The sequence below is a fragment of the Micromesistius poutassou genome, assembly GCF_964030765.1.
Source record: "Micromesistius poutassou genome assembly, chromosome: 9".
Taxonomy (NCBI): Eukaryota; Metazoa; Chordata; class Actinopteri; order Gadiformes; family Gadidae; genus Micromesistius; species Micromesistius poutassou.
This window is the reverse complement of record NC_140279.1, coordinates 19322025-19346532: the sequence shown is the minus strand read 5'-3', so window position 1 is coordinate 19346532 and position 24508 is coordinate 19322025. Positions and strand designations below refer to the sequence as shown.

General features: G+C 47.9%; 1 protein-coding gene across 1 annotated transcript in view; it reads left to right on the top strand.

Moving 5' to 3' along the window:
* cachd1 (cache domain containing 1) overlaps positions 1–23839 on the top strand; it is a gene marked incomplete at its 3' end in the record, with an annotated part of 70645 nt that extends 46806 nt beyond the window's left edge. Inside the window, exons 6-27 of the mRNA XM_084472739.1 lie at positions 806–950; positions 1488–1755; positions 2113–2262; positions 5848–6165; positions 6531–6680; positions 8448–8571; positions 8788–8905; positions 9837–10005; positions 10476–10618; positions 12139–12320; positions 12892–13002; positions 13672–13794; positions 15151–15250; positions 16176–16292; positions 16559–16719; positions 17005–17091; positions 17945–18061; positions 18174–18325; positions 18593–18754; positions 19698–19775; positions 20207–20308; positions 23589–23839. Of these exons, the coding sequence (XP_084328865.1) occupies positions 806–950; positions 1488–1755; positions 2113–2262; positions 5848–6165; positions 6531–6680; positions 8448–8571; positions 8788–8905; positions 9837–10005; positions 10476–10618; positions 12139–12320; positions 12892–13002; positions 13672–13794; positions 15151–15250; positions 16176–16292; positions 16559–16719; positions 17005–17091; positions 17945–18061; positions 18174–18325; positions 18593–18754; positions 19698–19775; positions 20207–20308; positions 23589–23839 (3328 nt within the window). The remainder of the gene's footprint in view (positions 1–805; positions 951–1487; positions 1756–2112; positions 2263–5847; positions 6166–6530; positions 6681–8447; positions 8572–8787; positions 8906–9836; positions 10006–10475; positions 10619–12138; positions 12321–12891; positions 13003–13671; positions 13795–15150; positions 15251–16175; positions 16293–16558; positions 16720–17004; positions 17092–17944; positions 18062–18173; positions 18326–18592; positions 18755–19697; positions 19776–20206; positions 20309–23588) is intronic.
* Between the last annotated feature and the right edge of the window lie 669 nt (positions 23840–24508).

Sequence of the window (24508 nt, the reverse complement as noted above, 5' to 3'; positions counted from 1 at the left end):
CACCGATTTACCTTGATCTTCAGCTGTAGCCTTGCTGAACTCCCTGCATCCTCGCTGTCTTTATTCCTTTTCCAGATTCATATGGCGGTCTTATCATGGTGAACTAGCTCATTGTCAGGTGTTTAACAGCGACACGCACTCGGAGACAGTAAAGAAAGACAGGTCCTGTAGCTGCTACGCGCGTTTGATGTGCGGGTGCCAAGCAGTAGGCCTAGTCGGTCTTAACGTTAAAGGGAAAAAGCAAGTTCAAGTTTAACATCGATTTGCGGATACCACTTGGCTGAAGGGTTTTATATGCCTATTCATCACATAATTAGCCTATTTGAAATGTGTGCGGCCTATATATGGGTGCGGCTTATGCACAATTCAGTTTTTTTTAATACATAAATTAAAGAGTCTAGTCTAGAGATATCCAACTAAGGTAAGGAATACGTATATTACAGGTAAAAATGTTAAGAGTGAAATGTTGCTTTACTTTATTTCAACACTTGCTGATTGATACAACCTGTCACCTTTATTCCAATTTCCGATATCTGTATTAGCCTAATTGAGTTAGTTTAAAAAGAGAAAACATTTTGACTAAAAGTAATGACTAAAAGTTGACTAAAATGTAAGGAATTTTGGTTGACTAAAACTAGACTAAAACTACAAAGGAAAACAATGACTGAAATGTGACTTAAACTACTAATAAGCATTTTCGTCTAAAGACTAAGACTAAATCTAAAATAGCTGCCAAAATGAACACTGCAGTGTACCTTTGTTCCTCAAAGCTGCCCTGTCCCCCCTCCCCCCTCCTCTCCCTCAGGCCCGTGTACGTGTCGGCCGTCCGGCCTCAGTCCAAGCACCTGGTGATCATGGTGGACCACGGGGCGTCGGTCACCGACACACAGCTGCAGATCGCCAGGGACTCGGCGCTGGTCATCCTCAACGCCGTGGACGAGCACGACAAGGTCCGTCTACGGTCTGACCTCTCACTGGTCTGACCTCTCACTGGTCTGACCTCTCACTGGTCTGACCTCTCACTGGTCCAGCCCTCTCACTGGTCTGACCTCTTACTGGTCTGACCTCTCACTGGTCTGACCTCTTACTGGTCTGACCTCTCACTGGTCTGACCTCTCACTGGTCTGACCTCTCACTGGTCTGACCTCTCACTGGTCTGACCTCTCACTGGTCTGACCTCTCACTGGTCTGACCTCTTACTGGTCTAGCCCTCTCACCGGTGGGGGAGGGATATTTTGATCAATCCGTGCATTCTTACTGATAATAAAGATGTAGACATTTTCAAAAAACTTTTACAACTTCCTCCCCATCTCCCCCTCCTCCCCATCTCCCCCTCCTCCTCCTCCTCCCTCTCCTCCTCCTCCTCCTCCCCCCTCTCCTCCTCCTCCTCCCCCCCCATCTCCTCCTCCTCCTCCCTCTCCTCCTCCTCCCCCCTCTCCTCCTCGTCCTCCTCCTCCTCCTCCCCCCTCTCCTCCTCCTCCTCCCAGGTGTCGGTCCTCTCGGTGGCGGACGGCGTGCGCTCCTGCTCCCTGGACCAGTGCTACAGGAGCCTGCTGTCGCCGGCCACCAGCGAGACCAAGCGGAAGATGAGCACCTTCATCTCCAACATCAAGGCGTCGGAGGGCGCCACGCAGCACGCGGCGGGCTTCCAGAAGGCCTTCCAGCTGCTCCGCAACACCACCACGCTGGGCCGACACGCCCCCAGTAAGACCAGCCGCCACTGGGGGACGGAGGAGGGGTTTGCCGGGCGATGGGGTGGGTTCAGTGTCTTGTGTCACCTATCAGTGTATCATATTGAGGTCTGTGTGATTCGGATTGACCTGATCTTGATGTTGCATCTAGACATGAGAAGAGATTTTAGGTAGAGGTCATATTTGTAAAAGAATGACAGAATATACAATTTTTGTGGTCATGCTGTGGGTAACTATGTACAAAATTATTATTTGTATTATTTCCAACCCCATTTTCTAATCTAAAGAGTTCAGATTTCACTTTAGATGTTTTTTTCTTTACGATGCTGACACGTCTTCTGGTTCATATCTGTGGGAGCACACGTCTCCGACTCCCGCACTGTTGTCACAGACCTGCCTTCCCCCCCCCCCCCCCCCCCAGCCACGGACATGGTCATCCTCTACCTGTCCTCGGGCGTCACCACGCGGGAGACCTCGGAGCAGGAGAAGCGCGCTACGCTCAGCGTGGTCCGCGAGGAGAACCGCTACCTCAACAACTCTGTCATGATCCTCACCTACGCCCTTATGAACGGTAGGAGCCCTGATATACTGCAGGACCTCACCTACACCCTGATATACTGAAGGACCCCACCTACACCCTGATATACTGCAGGACCCCACCTACACCCTGATATACTGAAGGACCTCACCTACACCCTGATATACTGCAGGACCTCACCTACACCCTGATATACTGCAGGACCTCACCTACACCCTGATATACTGCAGGACCTCACCTACACCCTGATATACTGAAGGACCTCACCTACACCCTGATATACTGAAGGACCTCACCTACACCCTGATATACTGCAGGACCTCACCTACACCCTGATATACTGCAGGACCTCACCTACACCCTGATATACTGCAGGACCCCACCTACACCCTGATATACTGCAGGACCTCACCTACACCCTGATATACTGCAGGACCTCACCTACACCCTGATATACTGCAGGACCTCACCTACACCCTGATATACTGAAGGACCTCACCTACACCCTGCAGGACCCCACCTACACCCTGATATACTGAAGGACCCCACCTACACCCTGCAGGACCCCACCTACACCCTGATATACTGAAGGACCTCACCTACACCCTGCAGGACCCCACCTACACCCTGATATACTGCAGGACCTCACCTACACCCTGCAGGACCCCACCTACACCCTGATATACTGAAGGACCTCACCTACACCCTGATATACTGCAGGACCTCACCTACACCCTGATATACTGCAGGACCTCACCTACACCCTGCAGGACCCCACCTACACCCTGATATACTGCAGGACCTCACCTACACCCTGATATACTGCAGGACCTCACCTACACCCTGCAGGACCCCACCTACACCCTGATATACTGAAGGACCTCACCTACACCCTGATATACTGCAGGACCTCACCTACACCCTGATATACTGCAGGACCTCACCTACACCCTGCAGGACCCCACCTACACCCTGATATACTGAAGGACCTCACCTACACCCTGATATACTGCAGGACCTCACCTACACCCTGATATACTGAAGGACCTCACCTACACCCTGATATACTGCAGGACCTCACCTACACCCTGCAGGACCTCACCTACACCCTGATATACTCTAGGACCTCACCTACACCCTGATATACTGCAGGACCTCACCTACACCCTGATATACTGCAGGACCCCACCTACACCCTGATATACTGCAGGACCCCACCTACACCCTGATATACTGCAGGACCCCACCTACACCCTGATATACTGCAGGACCCCACCTACACCCTGAAGGACCTCACCTACACCCTGATATACTGCAGGACCCCACCTACACCCTGATATACTGCAGGACCTCACCTACACCCTGATATACTGAAGGACCTCACCTACACCCTGATATACTGAAGGACCTCACCTACACCCTGATATACTGCAGGACCTCACCTACACCCTGATATACTGCAGGACCTCACCTACACCCTGATATACTGCAGGACCCCACCTACACCCTGATATACTGCAGGACCTCACCTACACCCTGATATACTGAAGGACCTCACCTACACCCTGATATACTGAAGGACCTCACCTACACCCTGATATACTGAAGGACCTCACCTACACCCTGATATACTGCAGTTTCACGACTTTATACTGTTTGGTCAAAAGTAACACCGCCACCTTCATCAAACGGATGTCAACTCAACGTTTTTTTGGGGGGTTTCTGTGCTTGAGGTTCTCTGATGAGAACATAGCCCTGCCTGTTTCCTCCTCCACCTGTCACACTCTAACATCCGCTTTCACTTGGAATTGGGTCACATCGCTGACGCAAGCTAGCATTTAAGCTGGGATGAAATGTTGTGAATGTTTGCGTCAGTTGACTAGCTTTTCTAAAGAACTTCTTGCCCTTTTTAAGGAAAATAACGGTCTAGGGGATCAAACCATCATAGCCAAATGAGAGACGGCCTCGATGGTTTGATAACACAGACCGTTATTGTCCTTAATATTTAATTTCGGAAACCAAGTCTACCATGCCCTAATTCAAAATTGAATTTGAGATGCCTTACTGATGATCTGTGTACCACACACTGATGAGCTAGAGAAACACAGCCCTCACCAGCTGTCAATCTAATTGTAAGCTAATCTCTTTACCCATGCTAAGATCTGGGCTATATTTAACCTCTGGAACTATCCAAACAGAACGTATTCATGCCTGTATCTGTTGACGCTTCGTAAATCCGTACACCGCAAAACAGTGTTGAATGCTGTGAGCTAATTCTCCTGTTGTTAGACACTCGTGTGTGTGCGTGTGTGTGTGTGTGTGTGTGTGTGTGTGTGTGTGTGTGTGTGTGTGTGTGCGGTTGGGTTTTCGTGTGCTGCTCCTTGCCTCTTTGTAGTCTCCTTGTCATCAGTTTCAACACACACGTCATGCACGCACACACCATAGAAAACATGTGTGTATGCACATACACAATCTAGTATTAATACAAAACATTTTTGCATTAGGGAAATGGAAATGAGAAACATCTAAAAGGCCAAACGACTTCAAAGGGTGGTGTGTGTGTGTGTGTGTGTGTGTGTGTGTGTGTGTGTGTGTGTGTGTGTGTGTGTGTGTGTGTGTGTGTGTGTGTGTGTGTGTGTGTGTGTGTGTGTGTGTCAAGAGACCTGTAATGAAAAGCATAGCGCAATCTGTGGTGCTTCAAGTTTATTTGCATGAGGGATTCATAATTATATATTCGTAACAGGGAAACAGACCACTTTGAGTGTGTTTCAGTTATTTTAGGTCAAGATAAACAGACGTGTCTGTGCGTGTGTGCCTGCCCTATTTCTCATCTCCTTTTACGATGTCAACTTCCTTGTCCAGTAAAATAGCTCACACAATCTGTCTGCCAAGTTTATATATATTTAACAGAATACTCACAGCTTTGTACTATACTTACCCCCTGTTGCATGATGCTTTACATATCCTAGTTGGTGTTTTAAATTACCACACATGTATCCTAATTTAAACATTTTTGTTGCTTGTCATTGTTGTTCGTTGTACAATTGGGATGCCGGCGATAAAACGTCCCCCAAAAAAAAAACCTGTAATGAAATGAGATGGAATGACTTTGAGGTGTGTTGCCTCACAACCGTGATCAACAGTGCAGCGAACCCTGGCTTCACAGCCTGGTTCAACACTAAGCCAACGACTGATTGAATATTGGCAGGCTCTTGTTAATCTCTGGGTCCCGATGGGCTGCAGAACGTTCCAGTTGAACAGCTGCTTAAAGGGGCCAGATGCTCATTCTGTCCCCCGTCCTCTATGATGACCTCTGGGCCCGCAGAGGCCAACTCCCTGCCTGGTACAAAGTTTGGTGATCGCTGTGTTTGAATGATGAACACCATGCAAGGAGTGTTGTACAGGGACAGAAGAGATCTGATCCACCTTTCATTGTCCCATTCTGAGTTAATCCACTTCAATAACAAAACTCAAAACACAACTCAGGGGCAACTTGTACTCATCTGAGCTCTCTCTGTCTCTCTCTCTCTCTCTGTCTCTCTCTCTCTGTCTCTGTCTCTCTGTCCCTGTCTCTCTCTCTGTCTCTCTCTCTCTCTCTCTCTCTCTTCTCTCTCTCAGAGGGTGTAACAGGGCTGAAGGAGTTGGCCTTCCTCAGGGACCTGGCAGAGCAGAACTCCATCAAATACGGGGTGGACCGCGGCGTGGACCGCGGCGTGGACCGCGGCGTGGACCATGGCGTGGACCGCGGGGTGGATCGGGAACGCGAGCGGGACCGCTCCTCCTCCTCGGCGCTGCCGGTGGTGAAGGGCAGCATGATGGTCCTGAACCAGCTCAGCAACCTGGAGACCTCGGTGGGCCGCTTCTACATCAACCTGCCCAACCGCATGATGGACCTGGCCCGCTTCAGCCTGCCCTACGCCGACCCCCTGGGAGACGGTAGGACACGCCTGCGCGGCACCCAGATGTGCCAGAAACGCACCAAACACGTAACATGAGAGAGGGAGCTGACGGCCAGAGCGGTTGTGTCTGGGTGTTGGAAGACGCCGTTGAAATGTTAGCAACCGGCACATGTTTTTCTTCGGAGCTAGATCCAATGTGTCTCTGAGCTGTCAGGCTGTAGGGATAGCGTGATGCTAGTTTGATGTTGTAGATTGCCGGTGACTTGCCTTGTCTTAAACGTGACTCGAACTTGGATGAACGAGCAGGAATGAGCAAAGAAGGAAATGTCACATTTCAGAAAAAGCGTCTCCCAGCTGTGCCTGGAGCGCTGCATGTGACTCATGGCCGTCCTGTGTGTGCAGGGTTCATCATGACCGTGAGCCGGCCCTGCTACTTCGGTAACCTGCTCCTGGGCGTGGTGGGGGTGGACGTCAACCTGGCCTACATCCTGGAGGACGTCACCTACTACCAGGACTCCCTGGCCTCCTACACCTTCCTCATCGACGACAAAGGTCGGACACAAGGATGCATGCCAGCGCACAACCACACACACACACTCAGAAACACGCACACACACACACACTAAACAAGCACACACACGCCTCAGAGCTATCATCAGTGTGGCGTAAAATGGCAGCTTGTTATGGTGCTGCTCTTATTAGTGCAGCAGTGAATAACATCTCCAATTAAAGTCATTAGGGCGACTTTGGAACAGCTTGCTGGTAATTAGCCTTTAGGCAAAGCCAATGTCTTGAGTGTGTGAGTGTTTCTGTATATATGTCTGTGGGAATGGTAGGAGGCTGCAGATTGCTACGACTAGCGTACAGAAGAGCAATCTGAAGAGTGCTTACCCCATTTTCTCTTTCCATTTGGCTGCTTTGTGACACTAATGAATGGACTAACAGCAAGACGCCCTTCATTGCACATCTCATTTCATGTCTATCGCTCTATCTCTCTAGAGATATCTATCTATCGAGATATCTATCTATCAATATATCGAGATATATATATCTAGCTCTATCTCTCTATCTATCTCTCTATCTGGGTAGGAACTGGACTTAAAGGGCCTTTTTGCCTCTGTGTAACACGTTTCAGAAGCATTTTTGATCATTTCCATAGCATTTATATACTTTTTTTTTTTTTTTTGCTATGTTGATTGACTGACCAATATCAATTTTAGGGGCAAAACGCACAGAGCACACCTTCATTTCGAGCCCATATATCATTTTAATCTAATTCTTTTCAATATTCAACATTACCATTTAATATGCTGTTGTCTTAATATGCTGATCATTGATTTTTGAAGGATAGCCAATCACAGTCCAATACCAGTGTCACAGTGTGGTACTGCAGGTGGATGATAGACGGATGAGTGGATAGATGATGCTTTTTAGAGAATGGGAATATATGTTACCCTTAAGTGACACAAACACATACACGCTCATGACACACACACGCTCATGACACACACACACACACATCTATCTCCTGTAGACAAAAGGCTTAGTTGCTGTCTTCAGGGCTATTGGCCGGCCTCGTGCTACACCCTGTTATTGTAACAGTACTGATTGACACCCTGTTATTGACACCCTGTTATTGTAACAGTACTGATTGACCCCTCAGGCTACACCCTGTTATTGTAACAGTACTGATTGACCCCTCAGGCTACACCCTGTTATTGTAACAGTACTGATTGACCCCTCAGGCTACACCCTGTTATTGTAACAGTACTGATTGACCCCTCAGGCTACACCCTGTTATTGTAACAGTACTGATTGACCCCTCAGGCTACACCCTGTTATTGTAACAGTACTGATTGACCCCTCAGGCTACACCCTGTTATTGTAACAGTACTGATTGACCCCTCAGGCTACACCCTGTTATTGTAACAGTACTGATTGACCCCTCAGGCTACACCCTGTTATTGTAACAGTACTGATTGACCCCTCAGGCTACACCCTGTTATTGTAACAGTACTGATTGACCCCTCAGGCTACACCCTGTTATTGTAACAGTACTGATTGACCCCTCAGGCTACACCCTGTTATTGTAACAGTACTGATTGACCCCTCAGGCTACACCCTGTTATTGTAACAGTACTGATTGACCCCTCAGGCTACACCCTGTTATTGTAACAGTACTGATTGACCCCTCAGGCTACACCCTGTTATTGTAACAGTACTGATTGACCCCTCAGGCTACACCCTGTTATTGTAACAGTACTGATTGACCCCTCAGGCTACACCCTGTTATTGTAACAGTACTGATTGACCCCTCAGGCTACACCCTGATGCACCCGTCGCTGGCGCGGCCCTACCTGATGTCTGAGCCCCCGCTGCACACGGACATCATCCACTACGAGAACATCCCGGGCTTCCACGCCGTGCGGCAAAACATCCTCAGGTGAGCTAGCCGTGGGAGAGAGGAACGCTGTAGTCGTCACAGGAACGGGATCCCTTGTTTGCTCGCTCTGCATACCACTCACATTCCCTTAAAACATTTGAGTTTATGGTTGTTTATCATTGGATACAGCAAATATCCAAATATATCTCTACGTCACACCATGCTCATCTGAAGTCGTTGGGGTGGAAAGCCTAACTGTTGTGAACGTGTTCCCAGCCTGCCTCTTGGCAGTCAGGTGATCGCGGTGCCGGTCAACTCGTCTCTGTCCTGGCACACCAGCCGGCTGAGGAACCCCAGGAAGGAGGCCTACAACGTCAGCTACGCATGGAAGCTGGTACGGAGTGGGCTCGGGGGTCCACCATGAGACTAGCTGGCTGGCTGACACAGTGTCACACTGTGGCAGCCAGCGAGCCCAAAGGAAAAAGGTTCTAAGCTAGACGCGGGCACTCTCGTGCAAATAAAAAACTATTCTCGCATGCAGGTGGGCTGTCGTGTGTGCCTCGGGTGTGTGTAGCATATGTGTGTGTAGCACGTCTAGCCTTTGAGTTTCCACTAGCGACAAGACTAACCTGCCTCAAAGTAATAGAGGCCCTATTGTTCCACCACCAAGTACAAGTTCCAAGCTTGGCAAGCCCTAGCTTGTCTCATGTCAGTTGAATTGCAATGGCTCATTAAGCATTACATCTGCTGGTGATCACTGGCGGTGATCTAGTGTCCACCTTTTATTTTCCTCTTACTAAATAGTATTTGTACAACACTGGAGCAAAAGTCTTTGCTTCCCCCAGGTCCATCTCCACCCTGAAACACAACTCTGGCTTTGGTTAAGACCTAACGTGTTCTGTCACACCCAACTGTTAGAAAACCTCCATGACCTGTTTGTCCGGCCACTAGCCCGGACGTTAAGTTTATGAGACAAATGGCAGGTCCTGAATTATTTTTGACATTTCTGTGTTTTGGCACAAGCCTAACTATCACTCTTAATTTAGCTGGTCCACTGTAAGCCAACATGGAAGCGCTTTTGACATTTCATGAGTTCAGCAGCCGTCGTGCTTTCTATTTATATTTTTACGGTACGGCTAGGTAGACCAATGGCGTGATGGAGTTAATTGGTTTCTCTGAGCCGTTTCCCAGGTCCTAAGTGCCAGTGTTCCAAAAGATTTAGTCATGCCAACAAGCTCCAAGCCATATATGGATACTATATAAGATGCAACATTCATACACCCAGAACAATCCGCTCTGACCCGGGTGTGTGTGCCACTCTGCAGGTGCAGGACACGTCGTTCATCCTGTGCATCGTGTACGTTCAGCCGGAGGTCCCCGTCAAGCAGCTGAAGAACCTGAACACGGCCCCCAGCTCCAAGCTGCTCTACCACCGGCTGGACCTGCTGGGCCAGCCCAGCTCCTGCCTGCACTTCAGACAGCTGGCCACCGTCGGTATGACCGCCACAGCCTGCGCACGCACACACATGTATACACACACACACACACACAAACACACACTCACACAGACACACATGCACCAGACGACAGAGCACAAGCAATGGGACAATCTGACAAATCATGAATCTTGCGTTCATTGGGAACGGGCTTCAGTTGTCCCTCTACATGTTGTATCGTAAACCTGGAGTTTTGATGCATTTCAAATATGTTGCCTTTATCCAGATAGCATTAAACACTGGCATGAACACTAGTTCATTCACCTGTTCTCCTGCGCTCTCTCTCTACCAGACATAAACGCACACCCATGCACGCACACACAAACACAGTAACAAGTGCCACGTTGTCATTTCCACCACAGTATTTCCACATTCGTCATATATCCCAATTTGATGCATCACCATCTCATATAAATATACTGTACGTGTCTCACGCTCCCTGTCTCTCCCTCCCTCCCCCGCCCCCAGAGTCTCCTACGGTGATGCTGGCGGCAGGCAGCTTCTCGTCCCCATATGAGCACCTGAGTCAGCCAGAGACCAAGCGCATGGTGGAGCACTACACAGCCTACCTGAGCGACAACACCCGCCTCATAGCCAACCCGGGCCTCAAGGTACGCACGAACGCGCGCACGCACGCATGCACGCACGCATGCACGCACACAGGCAGGCATGCATGCGTGCACACTTCATACAGACGAGAGACATGCACACATGGACAGACCCAAGGCATTCATTCAAACACAGGGTATATATCCAGACACTATAGACGCATGATAACATACAGAGAGTACACACACACACGCCCCATGTCGATTCTTTTGGCAGTCCCAGTGCATTCTCCCTCTTGCCTTGTGTGTCAGCCAGTGGTGGAAGACCCGGTAGGGGCTGGCGTGTTGTGGGCTCTAGGGTCCGTTGAGGCTCCACTATGACCCCCTCCCCCACCGGCTCCTTGCTTTGCTTCCTAGTCTTAGTCCACCGGGAAACCATTTTTGTGTAAAAACGCACAAGTCTTATGTACCACAGTGTTTCTACAGCTAGATGCGTTTTTGCAATGAGTCTTTACGGAGAAATTCCTGAAATGCTGCCAAGGAAAACGGAGGAGAAAAGATTGTTTTGGCCCGTGTGGACAGGGCCTTAATGGAAGCCCCCGCCCCCCTTCCCTCCGTTCCAGTGACCTTCCCACCTCCTTTGAAGGCGCTAAGCCGCTGTGAAAGCAGCCTGCCGGGGAGGTGCAGGGATGAGGACTTTTATTTTCCCATTCTGTCTCTTTGGGTGGACACCTGCTTAATCATGAGTAAACGACCTGCCTGCCACTCACTGCAGCGGTGCCATGACGTCATCATAAAGACATGAGCGTGCAATAAGAGCCGTGCCATTGCTGCACTTCGTTTGTGTTTGACGAAACATCAGCCTGACTTGTAGTGTGACACTTTTGGGAGTAAGAAGGTTTCCATAAGGTTACCATATGCAGTACCAAACTTTCTCCTTAATTTTTTTCTGCTTTTCTTCTTCCCTTCCCCCTCCTCCTCCTCCCCCCCTCCTCCTCCACCCCCTCCTCCTCCTCCTCCACCCCCTCCTCCTCCTCCTCCACCCCCTCCTCCTCCTCCTCCACCCCCTCCCCCTCCTTCTCCTCCCCCTCCTCCTCCTCCCCCCCCTCCTCCTCCTCCACCCCCTCCTCCTCCCTCTCCTCCCCCTCCTCCTCCTCCACCCCCTCCTCCTCCCTCTCCTCCCCCTCCTCCTCCTCCCCCCCCTCCTCCTCCTCCACCCCCTCCTCCTCCCTCTCCTCCCCCTCCTCCTCCTCCTCCTCCCCCTCCTCCTCCTCCACCCCCTCCTCCTCCTCCTCCTCCTCCTCCTCCTCCTTCTCCTCCTCCTCCTCCTCCTCCTTCTCCTCCACCCCCCCCTCTTCCTCCTCCTCCTCCTCCTCCTCCTCCTCCTCCTCCACCCCCTCCTCCTCCCTCTCCTCCCCCTCCTCCTCCTCCTCCTCCCCCTCCTCCTCCTCCACCCCCTCCTCCTCCTCCTCCTCCTCCTCCTCCTCCTTCTCCTCCTCCTCCTCCTCCTCCTTCTCCTCCACCCCCCCCTCCTCCTCCTCCTCCTCCTCCTCCCCCTCCTCCTTCTCCCACGGCGGCTCCAGTCTTCTGTCAGGAACGAGGTGATGGCGACCAGTCACGTGACCGACGAGTGGATGACGCTAATGGAGATGAGCAGCCTCAACTGCTACATTGTGCGGCGTTACATAGCAACACCCAACGGGGTGCTGCGGATCTTCCCCGGGTCCCTGATGGACAAAGCCTTCGACCCCGCCCGGAGACAATGGTGTGTGTGTGTGTGTGTGTGTGTGTGTGTGTGTGTGTGTGTGTGTGTGTGTGTGTGTGTGTGTGTGTGTGTGTGTTGGGGCTACTTTGGGGATCAATGGAAGCAGGAATGCAGAGAATCCTCTGGTTTAGTGTTCGGCCCTCCCTTTGCATCTATCTGCACAGAAAGACTCTTTCCCTGAACAGCAGGCCACCGCTATGTTTTTGTTGTCTGCTTGATGAGGTGTGCTGTTGACCATGACCTTAATGTAATGGTTATAATGGATTAAGTGTTATGTTTCTTGTGTTATCTTTAGTGTTAGCTTTATTCCATATGATTGTAGAATTTAGCTGTTAACCATAACTTTATAGTAATCGTTAAGTGTCGTAAGTAGAATTGTTTCCAAGAATGATTGTCACTTGATACAATCATTTTATTTCCTATATCATTTAGTATAGTATTAGTAGTGATCTGTATGGTGTAGATATAGTATTTCCATTGGCTCTGGCTCTCAACACGTGCCTCAATGGGGAGACGGTGTAACGGATTGCATGTGGAGGACGTCCTGACCACGGAGGGCTTGTGTCTGTAGGTACCAGCACGCTGTGGCCAACCCGGGCCTGGTCACCTTCACAGGGCCCTACCTGGACGTGGGCGGGGCCGGCTACGTGGTCACCATCAGTCACACCATACACGCCTCCAGGTGAGCTAGCACACACACACACACACACACACACACACACACACACACACACACACACACACAGAATACACAGAATACACACACACACACACACACACACACACAGAATACACACACACACAAACTCAATTAAATCAAAACTTTTAAAGTGTTCTTTTTACCCATTGCATTTTGGAGGTGTCACTGGTGAAAACACTGAATTGGATTCACAAGAAAGTAGGAGAATCAGAATAACCTTTATTACATCTTATTTTAAGTACACAAGAGTACAATTCTTAGGCTTGGTTCCTCATACACCTCAACATCACAGCAGCAATACAAGATAAAGTAAATACCATAGTGAAAAATAAAAGTATGGAAAAATAAGCAGCAGAAGTGGTAGTTGTACCAGCCACTGTTGATTGTAGTGCAAAAATGTTCAGATGACAGAAATGACAATGTGCAAATGACAGAAATCTGTATTTGAATAATGTGTTTGTGTAGTGTGTTGGTTTGGGGGTAGTGGATTTCTCCAGGAGCCTGACTGCTTGGGGGACATTTTTGATCATCCCCTGGGTTTTGGCCCTGAGGCTTCGGAGTGCTACATGATGATGATACCGATTTGTTTTCAATCCAGAGCTGTCATGTGTGATAATCACCATATCACGTGACTCCTCTTCCTCTCCTCAGCTCCAACATGGCGTCTGGCTACGCAGTGGCGGTGATGGGCATAGACTTCACCCTGCGATACTTCTACAAGGTCCTTCTGGACCTGCTGCCCATCTGCAACCAGGACAAGGGGAACAAGATTAGGTGGGTGGCCTCTCATCTCTATCCTCCTCCTCCTCCTCTTCCTCATCCTCTTATCTTCCTCTTCTTTTCCTTTTTGTGGGTTAAAGAAGAAATTAAAACAAAGGAAGAAAAGAAGGAGAGGAGGGAGTTGAAGGGGAGTGGAGGAGAAAAGGAGAGGAGGGAGTGAAGGGAGCACTGAGCTTCCTAGCAGAGCTCCATGTTCTAGACTACCCAACCAAACTCCAAGTCCTTTTGAAAACCCGTCTAATCTCCGCTCTCTCATTCATCCTTCTCTCACGCTCTTTTTTTCTTATTTTTTTCTTCAACCCCTCACTGTGTCTTTGTGCGAGTGTCCAGGGGCTGTATTAATCAGGATTAGTGCAGAGAGAGAGTAGTGGGGGTTGGTGGTGGTGGTGAAGTGGGGCGTTTTAGTATTTGGAGGAGTAGAGGCAGAGGATCAGTGTGAACAATAGTTCAGTATTTGGCAGGCGTCTGGGGCAGAGCAGCATGAACGGAGCAGGACTCTGAGTGTTTTGACAGCAGTGGAACCCAGAGTGTTTGTGTATGAGTGTTTGTGTGTGAATATGAGTGTTTGTGTATGAGTGTTTGTGTGTGAATATGAGTGTTGTGATGAATATGAGTCTTGTGATGAATATGAGTGTTGTGATGAATATGAGTCTTGTGATGAATATGAGTGTTTGTGTGTGAATATGAGTGTTGTGATGAATATGAGTGTTGTGATGAATATGAGTCTTGTGATGAATATGAGTGTTTGTGTGTGAATATGAGTGTTGTGATGAATATGAGTGTTTGTGTGTGAATATGAGTGTTTGTGTGTGAATATGAGTGTTGTGATGAATATGAGTGTTGTGATGAATATGAGCGTTGTGATGAATATGAGTGTTTGTGTGTGAATATGAGTGTTGTGATGAATATGAGTGTTTGTGTGTGAATATGAGTGTTGTGATGAATATGAGTGTTTGTGTGTGAATATGAGTGTTTGTGTGTGAATATGAGTGTTGTGATGAATATGAGTGTTGTGATGAATATGAGCGTTGTGATGAATATGAGTGTTTGTGTGTGAATATGAGTGTTGTGATGAATATGAGTGTTTGTGTGTGAATATGAGTGTTGTGATGAATATGAGTGTTTGTGTGTGAATATGAGTGTTTGTGTGTGAATATGAGTGTTGTGATGAATATGAGTGTTTGTGTGTGAATATGAGTGTTGTGATGAATATGAGTGTTGTGATGAATATGAGTGTTGTGATGAATATGAGCGTTGTGATGAATATGAGTGTTTGTGTGTGAATATGTGTGTTGTGATGAATATGAGTGTTGTGATGAATATGTGTGTGTACCTGCTTGCTGCTTGCAGGTGCTTCATCATGGAGGATCGTGGATACCTGGTCGCCCACCCCACCCTTATTGACCCCAAGGGTCACGCTCCGGCCGAGCAGCAGCACATCACTCACAAGGTAGCGCTCTCCGTCTGTCTTCCTCTCTGTCTGTCTTCCTCTCTCTGTCTGTCTTCCTCTCTCTGTCTGTCTTCCTCTCTCTGTCTGTCTTCCTCTCTCTGTCCCAGTCTCTGTCTGCAGAGAGCAAGGTGTCCAAAAGCTCTCGGGCCATCCGTTCAGTCTGGGCTCGCTCTCTCTCTCTGTCCCCCTGTCTCTATCCCTCTTTCTCGTTCCCTTTCCCTTTCTCTTTCTCTTTGTTGGTTTTTCCTTTGTTCATTTTGTTATATGTTTACTTGTATAAGTGAGGTCCTGCTGAATCGGTCACGCAGGGCGTCAGTGCGTGGGTACAGTCTGTAAGTGGTTGTTAATATATTGAGTCATTTGAGTTGTAAACACAGTAAATCCATCATTTCTACGGTCGTTTACACGGAAATACAATTCAACATTTACACAGACAAAAAGTCAACACACACGTGTGCGTATGTTGACTTGACACACACACACACACACACACACACACACACACACACACACACACACACACACACACACACACACACACACACACCATGAGCACAAACACACGCAGGCCCCATTCTCTCATATAGCAATAACTAAACACGAGTGAGGGAATGTCAACACTTAAACAAACACACTTTGTCACAGAAGTTGACGATAACGTTCAATCAGCGGGATAAACAAACACTCTAATTCTTTCAATGCCAGTCTCTCACTCTTTAAATATGGAACAAAGGAAAAACAACAAAATACTACGAAGGCGCTAAAAACTAAGTGAAATCTAGATGATCAGTGAGGGAGTGAAGCAGGACCCTGGACTGGGCGACAGAAGGAGTCTTTACCCGTCTCTATTGTGCAATACAGACGCCCAAAGTAACATCTGGTCAACCTCCCTTGTTCCTTCTCCTCTGTCTGTGTGGCGCTACAGGAGCCGCTGGTGGCTAATGACATCCTCAACCACCCCAACTTCGTCAAGAAAAACCTGTGTAACAGCTTCAGCGACCGCACCGTGCAGCGCTTCTACAAGTTCAACACCAGCATCGTGGTAAACACACGCACGCACGCACACACGCTCACACAGACACACAGACAGACAGACACACAGACATGCACACACTAGTCTGATAGGCACATACCTTCTTATACTATCAACAATTCAACAAATGGAGCAAGTGCTCTGTACTTCTTACAGTGCTATGGCCCCACCTTGTGGCCATTTCCCATCATTACACTACATTATTTTTTTGTATAATTTTCCCTCTCGTACCACGATTTCCCTGGCTCTGTTTTCACTGTCCTGTCTCCCATCAGGGTGACTTGACCAACTTGGTCCACGGCAGCCATTGTTCAAAGTACCGGCTGACCAGAATCCCGGGCACCAACGCCTTTGCCGGCATCGTCAACGAGACGTGCGACTCGCTGGCCTTCTGCGCCTGCAGCACGGTGGACCGCCTCTGTCTGAACTGCCACAGGTCTGCCTCAGGCACACAAACACTCTCAGACTCATTCATACACACACACAAACAAACACACACACATTTATACACACACTCACACACTAAGTTTTCATACAGGCTAAACTTCTAATTTAAATCCCATCCGACACATTTAGAGTTGGCCACTAAAACGGTTGACAGTAAACTAGAGCAAGATGAATGATGTGCATTTTGGTATAATGAATAGCCATTGGAGGCCATGCCCTTTATTTTGTGGTGTATTTTCTGACTCCACCGCCAATGTCTATGTTGCGGCTTTAGGATGGAGCAGAATGAATGCGAGTGCCCGTGTGAGTGCCCCCTGGAGGTCAACGAGTGCACCGGCAACCTCACCTTTGCTGAAAACAGGTCCGTACAGGTCACAGGTCACAGGTCACAACCTGGGGGTGTTTAGTGCTGCAGTGTTCCACCTGCAGTCAAGCTTTCATTATATCACTTGTAGTTCCGACAGAGCAACCATATTGGTCAACTAGACTTTTTAGAAGGTGATCAAAACATCCTGAGGGCATTCTACTTGCTCAACAATACACACTAGCCAAATCTGTCCAAACGCCATGTTTATCCCGGGAAACTGAGATACAGCAAACATTTGAGATTTATTTTGAGAGTTGATATGTATTTTATTTTGATAATATATTGTATTTGTTGGTAACTGTGGTATTTTCACAGTATTACACTTGAGGGTGTGCGTTAACTGTCGTTATTGGCACCATAGCGATGCGGTCCGGAAAGAGGCTTTTGCACTGAGCCACTAAGCAAGCAAAACCAAGCAAGCATCACTGATATTATATCACACCCTCTTGTGTAATATTGCTTGATTTTCTTTCTTTATTCAGAACAGTCTCCATCAATGTTGCCAGTTCAGTTTTTCTCCAGCCGTCGGTCTGTCTTCTCATCACTTTGTCACCCATCTCCCTCATTGTCTTTCCATCTTTCCACATTTGTCATTTCTGACAACAGATTGTCTTTCTGATGAGGACATGTTCTGCGATGGCAGAAGAAGCCCACCATTATCTTCCTTTCATAGACTGAACTCATGCGGCACATTGTTAGGTCTCTTTTGGAGAAGTTTAGTGTCAAACTTTCAATTTTGAATCAAATCAGGTCATTTATTTCTGCTGCGGTTTTGTTGTTCACAATATTGTATACTCACAATATTGTATGTGTGTACGTTTGTGTGTGTGTGTTTGTGTGTCTGCAGGAACCCCAGCTGTGAGATGACACAGGAGCCCCTCAGCATGAGTGTGATCGACCCCGGTCTCCATGACAGCCTCCCTCAGTGCATTAACACCCGCTGTGGCCAGAGATACACTAGCAGGTAACACGCACACACGCATGCATGTATGTATGTATGCATATATACACACACTACCAAATGGATCTCCACAATATCCTTCTGGATCAGATTAGACCGTGGATTTTGTTCCCAGCGACTGTTTTGGAGTGTTGGACTGCGAGTGGTGCACGGTGGACAGCGACGGAAAGACCCACCTGGACAAGCCCTACTGCGCCCTGCAGAAGGAGTGCTTCGGGGGGATCGTCGGGGCCAAGAGTCCCTACGTGGACAGCCTGGGGCTCATGGGTGAGTGGAGGCAGTACGATTGTGAGTGAGGCGTAAACTTGCCTCTGTGACGATTCTTCTCCGACGCCTAGACCCATTCTAATAAACACTCACTGTTCTTTCTGTTTTTATCTCCGTTGCTCTCTCTTGAGCTTTCTTGTTCTCATGTTGTTTTTCTGTGCTGCTTCTCTCTCTCTCTCTCTCTCTCTCTCTCTCTCTCTCTCTCTCTCTCTCTCTCTCTCTCTCTCTCTCTCTCTCTCTCTCTCTCTCTCTCTCTCTCTCTCTCAGACGAGGAGATGAGCTCTCTGAACATGATAAAGAGCGCCCCTGTGGGTCCGGTGGCGGGCGGTATCATGGGCTGCATCATGGTGCTGGTCCTGGCCGTCTACGGCTACCGCCATCAGATCCATCGGCGGTCCCACCAGCACATGTCGCCGCTGGCCGCCCAAGGTGAGCATGGGCTGCTGGGGACCTGCACACACATCCACACACATCCACACCCATGTTTTATCCAGCTGTTTGAGTTTATAATTTAAACCTGCTATATGTATCTGTAAATGTACAAAAGCCAGCTACTAGATGCTGTTAGTGAGAAAACTTACATTGTGCAGGTTTCATTTATTGCCTTTTACAAACCTATGGGTTATATTACCCAAAGACTGAGCTAGAGGGGATAACGGCACACAATTTAGAAAAATTGCAAAGATGTTTAAGTAATATTTTAAATTGTTTCCTTGTTACAAAAATATTCCAAACCGTTATGAAAGCGGCGAGCCACCTTAATACTTTCATCTCACATTGTCCTTGGAATTGATCAAACAAATATTTATAAGAATATTTCAGTCATGCCTCTGGTTCTTTGGTCCGGACTGAAGACACAGAACTGGCAGGCATGGGAGATGGGCAATAGGACAATAACACACGCATATGTTCCTGGAGGCTTGATGTTCTCCCCTAGTCATAGATCAAACATTTATACAATTATAAACAACATATCAAAAATGGAACCCTTTCCACTATACATACGCACTCTTTCTGCACTGTTGATGCCATAATAGTGTTGACTATCACTCTTGCGAACGGGCCCCATTCATTAAATGCTCAATGCTCAATTGCTGTTTAATGGCCTACACCAGTGCGACAGCAAATGGAAGCCCAGATGCAACTCCTGGTTAATGTGTCCAGGGCGGCTTAATGGGATCCAGATTAGGAGAAGAGGTCTCTGGGAGATTCAATAAGATCTGCTCAAATTCCCAGCAATTTCCCAGCACCCTGCTTGACTGCATGGTTAGAGGTCATCCCCTTCTGTAATCAAGTGCTGTGTCATGAGGAGGCGTGTGATGATGTAGGAAATGGCTCACGCCTCTTCTTCTCCCCCCAAAATGTCTCCCAGAAATGTCTGTGAGAATGTCCAACCTAGACAACGAGAGGGATGAGCGCGACGAGGACAGCCATGAAGACCGAGGAATCAGTGAGTAGCGCCGGCACGCACGGTCAAACCGACGGAAAACCAAGAGGCAAGCGTCTGTCCGCGTCACACACCGTGATTTAGAAAGTAGCCAAGCCTTCAGGTCTCCCTCCAAAACCACAAACAAGCGCCTAGCCTTGTGGAAGACTCCTGGCATGCACAATGAGTGCACTCAGGTAGCCGGTAAGGTAGAGAGATAGGTAGGCCATACAATCATCTCATTCGAGCCAAAATCAATAATCGGACGGCTTATTACAGGCCTGCGACAGCCAGATGTCTTAGCCAGTCTCTTTCCTTTTTTATCAGAGCATTTGATTGATTTATTGCTGTAAAGATGATAAAAGAATTTCAGCAAATATGACAAAAGATTCTTCTAGAATCAATGGCCTACGGTGTGTTAGCCGTGGGTTCTGACTCCTCCGTTCCTCTCCCAGTCAGCAACACACGCTTCATGGCGGCGGTCATCGAGAGACACACACACAGCCCGGAGCGCCGGCGGAGGTACTGGGGCCGGTCCGGGACGGAGAGTGACCATGGTAACACACACACACACACACACACACACACACACACACACACACACACACACACACACACACACACACACACACTCTGACCATGGTAACACACTCACGCACATGCATATGTGAAGGCATGTAATGTCCTCCACACCCTTTAAATACATTATGCACTTTTCATTTGAGCAAGCTAGAAGTGCTATACTTTGACCATTACTTGTGTTGTGTTTGTGACACACATGCACTAGAATACACATGGAACCAGACAAAAGAATCACCACCATACCAGAAAGAGGAACTGGTGCAATGGAATTACCATAACGAGCTCAACAAAGAGCTACTTTATAGTGCTGCAAGCTCTTATGGTTGTTTTTCTAAAAGCATTTAATGTTCCACATAATTGTATCCCGGCCAAGAGAGCCTGTTGGTAGATGGCAGCTGACACTGTTAACTCTGTACGTAGGCTGAGGGTCCCCATTACTCTGTTGTATAACTGACGATGACGACGATGATGATGATGATGATGTTCACTGGGGGAGGAGGAGATGTTGGTCTGAGTGGTGACGGCAATTGAGTGAGTAAGTGGAGGGAGAAAGAGAGAGAAAGAACTGGAAGCAGAGTATCTGGTTCACATCAATGTTATTTGGGAAGACAGAGCAGCAAAGCATGAATGTAAAACTGTGTGCAGAATTACCCCATCGTAGTGTTGACCACATAGCAAGTAAACGCACTCTCCCCTCGCATGGACTTAGTCCTCAGTCCCATCGCGGATTTTGCGTCGAAAGGCAAACTGAAACCTATTTCTTGATATTTGCTTGGCGAAATTGCTAGATATTTTTCATCGTACATTTCATACACTTATACACACAATTCCTTGCTTCAGTTTAACATAATTCCCGCATTTCCCTGTTTAAAGCGGCTCAAGTCCTACACCAAAGACACAATGGGCCAAGGCCGTTTAAGCAGCCTAGCTCTGCTGGCCATTGAGAGGACACTGGTCAAGTCAGTGGAAAAGACAGCTAGTTGGTATGACAGGGTCACAGAGCAAGGAACAGAGAGCATCATTTACATATATATATATATATATATAAATTGACAATTTATATGATGTAGGCCGAAAATGAGCTTCCCCTCTTTGAAAGACCAGCAGCCACCACTGCATTACATATATATGAGAAATTGGAGAGAACTGGTGCAAGGAATTTTATCACATATTGCATAACCCATGATATGAGAGAGTGAAAGAGGTGTGATGAAAGTGAAGGGCCGGAGAAGGAGAGGGCAGGTTTTTCCAAGTTGCTGCTCTGCTTGCATCAGTCAATGTCCTCCCACCTCCAGCCAGCACGTATCAAACTGCCCCACACACACACACGCATGCTCACACTGACGTAAGACATGTAGGTGAGTCATTCGGGACAGACACTGAGTGCTGAATGGAGTCCTTTGGTGTGTCCTTGTATGTCGGTTTGCCAAGTTGTCTTTTTGAGCTGTAAACGAGGAACACGCTTCTCAGATCCAGCGTGATGTGGGCTCCTGTAGATTGTGTCTTGCTGTCACATGATGCCAGCATGCGTTCTAATGAAGTGAGAATGGGCTCCGACCCAGCTCATATGCACTTCAGGTGTAGCTTTGTCGCTAATTGTTCACAACGCCGTGCTGCCTGCTGATCTCTCCGGAAGGACTCATTGTTGACTCTTATGCTACACTCTAGTGGAGAGCTGTGTTCCCTCTCTCACCTCCTACATAGCCTTTTAGGATTTTTTCCTTCCTTCTCTTCCTCCCTTTTTTCCTCTCCTTTTGTCCTCCTCAGAACTTGATTGCGGTCTTTCGCAGTTTGTTTCTTCAAGTGAGCATCAAAACCATTGCTGCTTGGAAATAAACGACATATAGCCTGTTCCACCTCTACACACACAGATACACACACACACACACACACAGACACACACACACACACACACACACACACACCTTTCCTCTTCTTTCTGCGTCATCACCATAAGTGTATAGTATAGCCACATGTATTTAAAAGACAGACCGTCACACTCACTTAACTCCCACTTACGCAATCACTACCACATCATTTGGTTTTGCCTCTGGAGATTTTATTCTTAATCTTCAGAAACGCTCTTGATTTTTTCCTGAATATAATTAATGAAGGACTTGAGGCTTAAAAGGTTATTTGCTACATGGTAATTAAGGCTTGATGGAGGATTTCATCCCTCTGCGTATTGCCGTCTTCAAATTTAGAGTTTTTTAAGGAGAGCAGCTGTATAGTGGTAAACTGCTTGGTAGAGTAAAGACCTAAGAATGGCTTTGTTGTCCTTAAAATGGAATTAAAGCCCTGGTCTCCAAAGTCCAGAGCTCCTCACAGTTAATGCCTCAACATGAACTTTTACTGCTCAGATTCGCTGTTTCTCAATTCTTCCCCCGACCTCGTTTCCCATCTGTTCCGATTACAATTGCCTTAACTTACTGCCAACACAAAACAAACACATATGATTAAACGACGTAAGAGACGGGGGACGAACCAAAGACAGAAAGGATTCATCCCAGGTTTATTTAGATTTGGTGCGGCACAAAGGCCTCCTGCTGCATTAGGATCACAACAGAGTGCTCATTATCCAGCCGCATGTTTTCAGTAAGAGAAATCTAGGAGCGTCTGATCTTTTGTCAGCCTCTGGAGACAACAAGTTCTCTGTTGGTCCGGCAACGGGGACGCAGGGGGCGGGGAGATTGAGCTGGCCCAATCGGAACAACGGATAATCTTTTGAAGAACGAGATGCTTGTAATGATTCTGTTGGCGATGTTGTCGTTCACAAAGCCTGTCTTCCGCTTAAAGGCTTTGCCAGACGTTCTGCGTAAAAGAGTGTTAAGAAAGGTAATGGCTGGGGGTGTAACATTCATTGAAATTATGAATGAATTTAACATCCACAGCTCACAATTGAGGAGCCTGATGTCTGAATCAGGGTATATGTTTTGCTTTTTTGCTAACACATTTAAAAAGTTAAATGAAACCCAGGGAGCTATGTTTGTACCACTATTGTGTGGTGTAGTCTGGGCAGACACCTCGGTTGTTTCAAAAGGTGTATACATGCACTGCTTTAATCACATGTAGTGGTCTAAGCACTTGGTGAGTGGTCCCCATCCAGTTGATAATATGTGTAATCCCGACGTAGTTAAATACGTTCACTGGCTGACTTAAGGACCAGATTCAGATTCGTGTTTTTGTGCGTCTTCATGAACTAACTCCCAACTCTTTGTTTTTGTATTTTATTTTTTATTTTTTGCGTCCAATTAGGTTACAGCACGATGAGCCCCCAGGAGGACAGCGAGAACCCGCCCGGCAACAACGACCCGCTGTCGGCCGGCGTGGACGTGGGTAACCACGACGACGACATGGACCTGGACACGCCCCCGCAGACGGCGGCGCTACTCAGCCACAAGTTCCACCCGTACCGCCACGCACACACGCACCACCACCCGCTCCACGCGCACACGCACCACATGCAGGCGGCCGTCACCGTGCACAGCGTGGACGCAGAGTGCTGATCCCCCCCCTCGCTCTGAGAGAAACCTTCAACCTTCAACCACGATTCAATCAAAGACTTGCGTCCGCTCGTGACTGGATGGCAAACGGTGCGCACAACGATAACGACACGTCGGACCAGAAGATGACCTGAGACGAGATGTTCAGACAGCAATGTGTCTGCAGCGCGTTGAGTCCAAGTTCACCTGAGCGGGGGTCATTTAGTTTCTTCTTCTTCGTGTATTTTTCCCCCCCGTCAGAGTTCATTAAATATCGGACAATGGAGTTCCACATGAGTGTCCATGGCCGGGGTCGCCTCACCATGACAGCCGGAGCTTGACACGGATACGGTCCAAAAGGTTAATGGCGGTATTACACTGGGTCATGGTGAAAGCTAAACAGGATAGAACATTTTGAGTTATTTGCCTGAGAAAGACCAGCGACACATGACCATAATGTTACATACCAGCATTGATCAGATCCACATCTCTGCATTTCGCTCTGTGAGCAGTTTCAAACCGCAAACCCCATTTTAGAGGGAGATCTTTTTAAATGTAACATTTCTGGGTCCTGGAAAACGGCCGTCTGTTTATGGATGTACCTGTAAAGCATCTAGCTTGACTACATAACATTTGACATACAAACCTTGAGAGAACAGAAAAAATATTTTTTTACTAGTATTTATTGAAGAG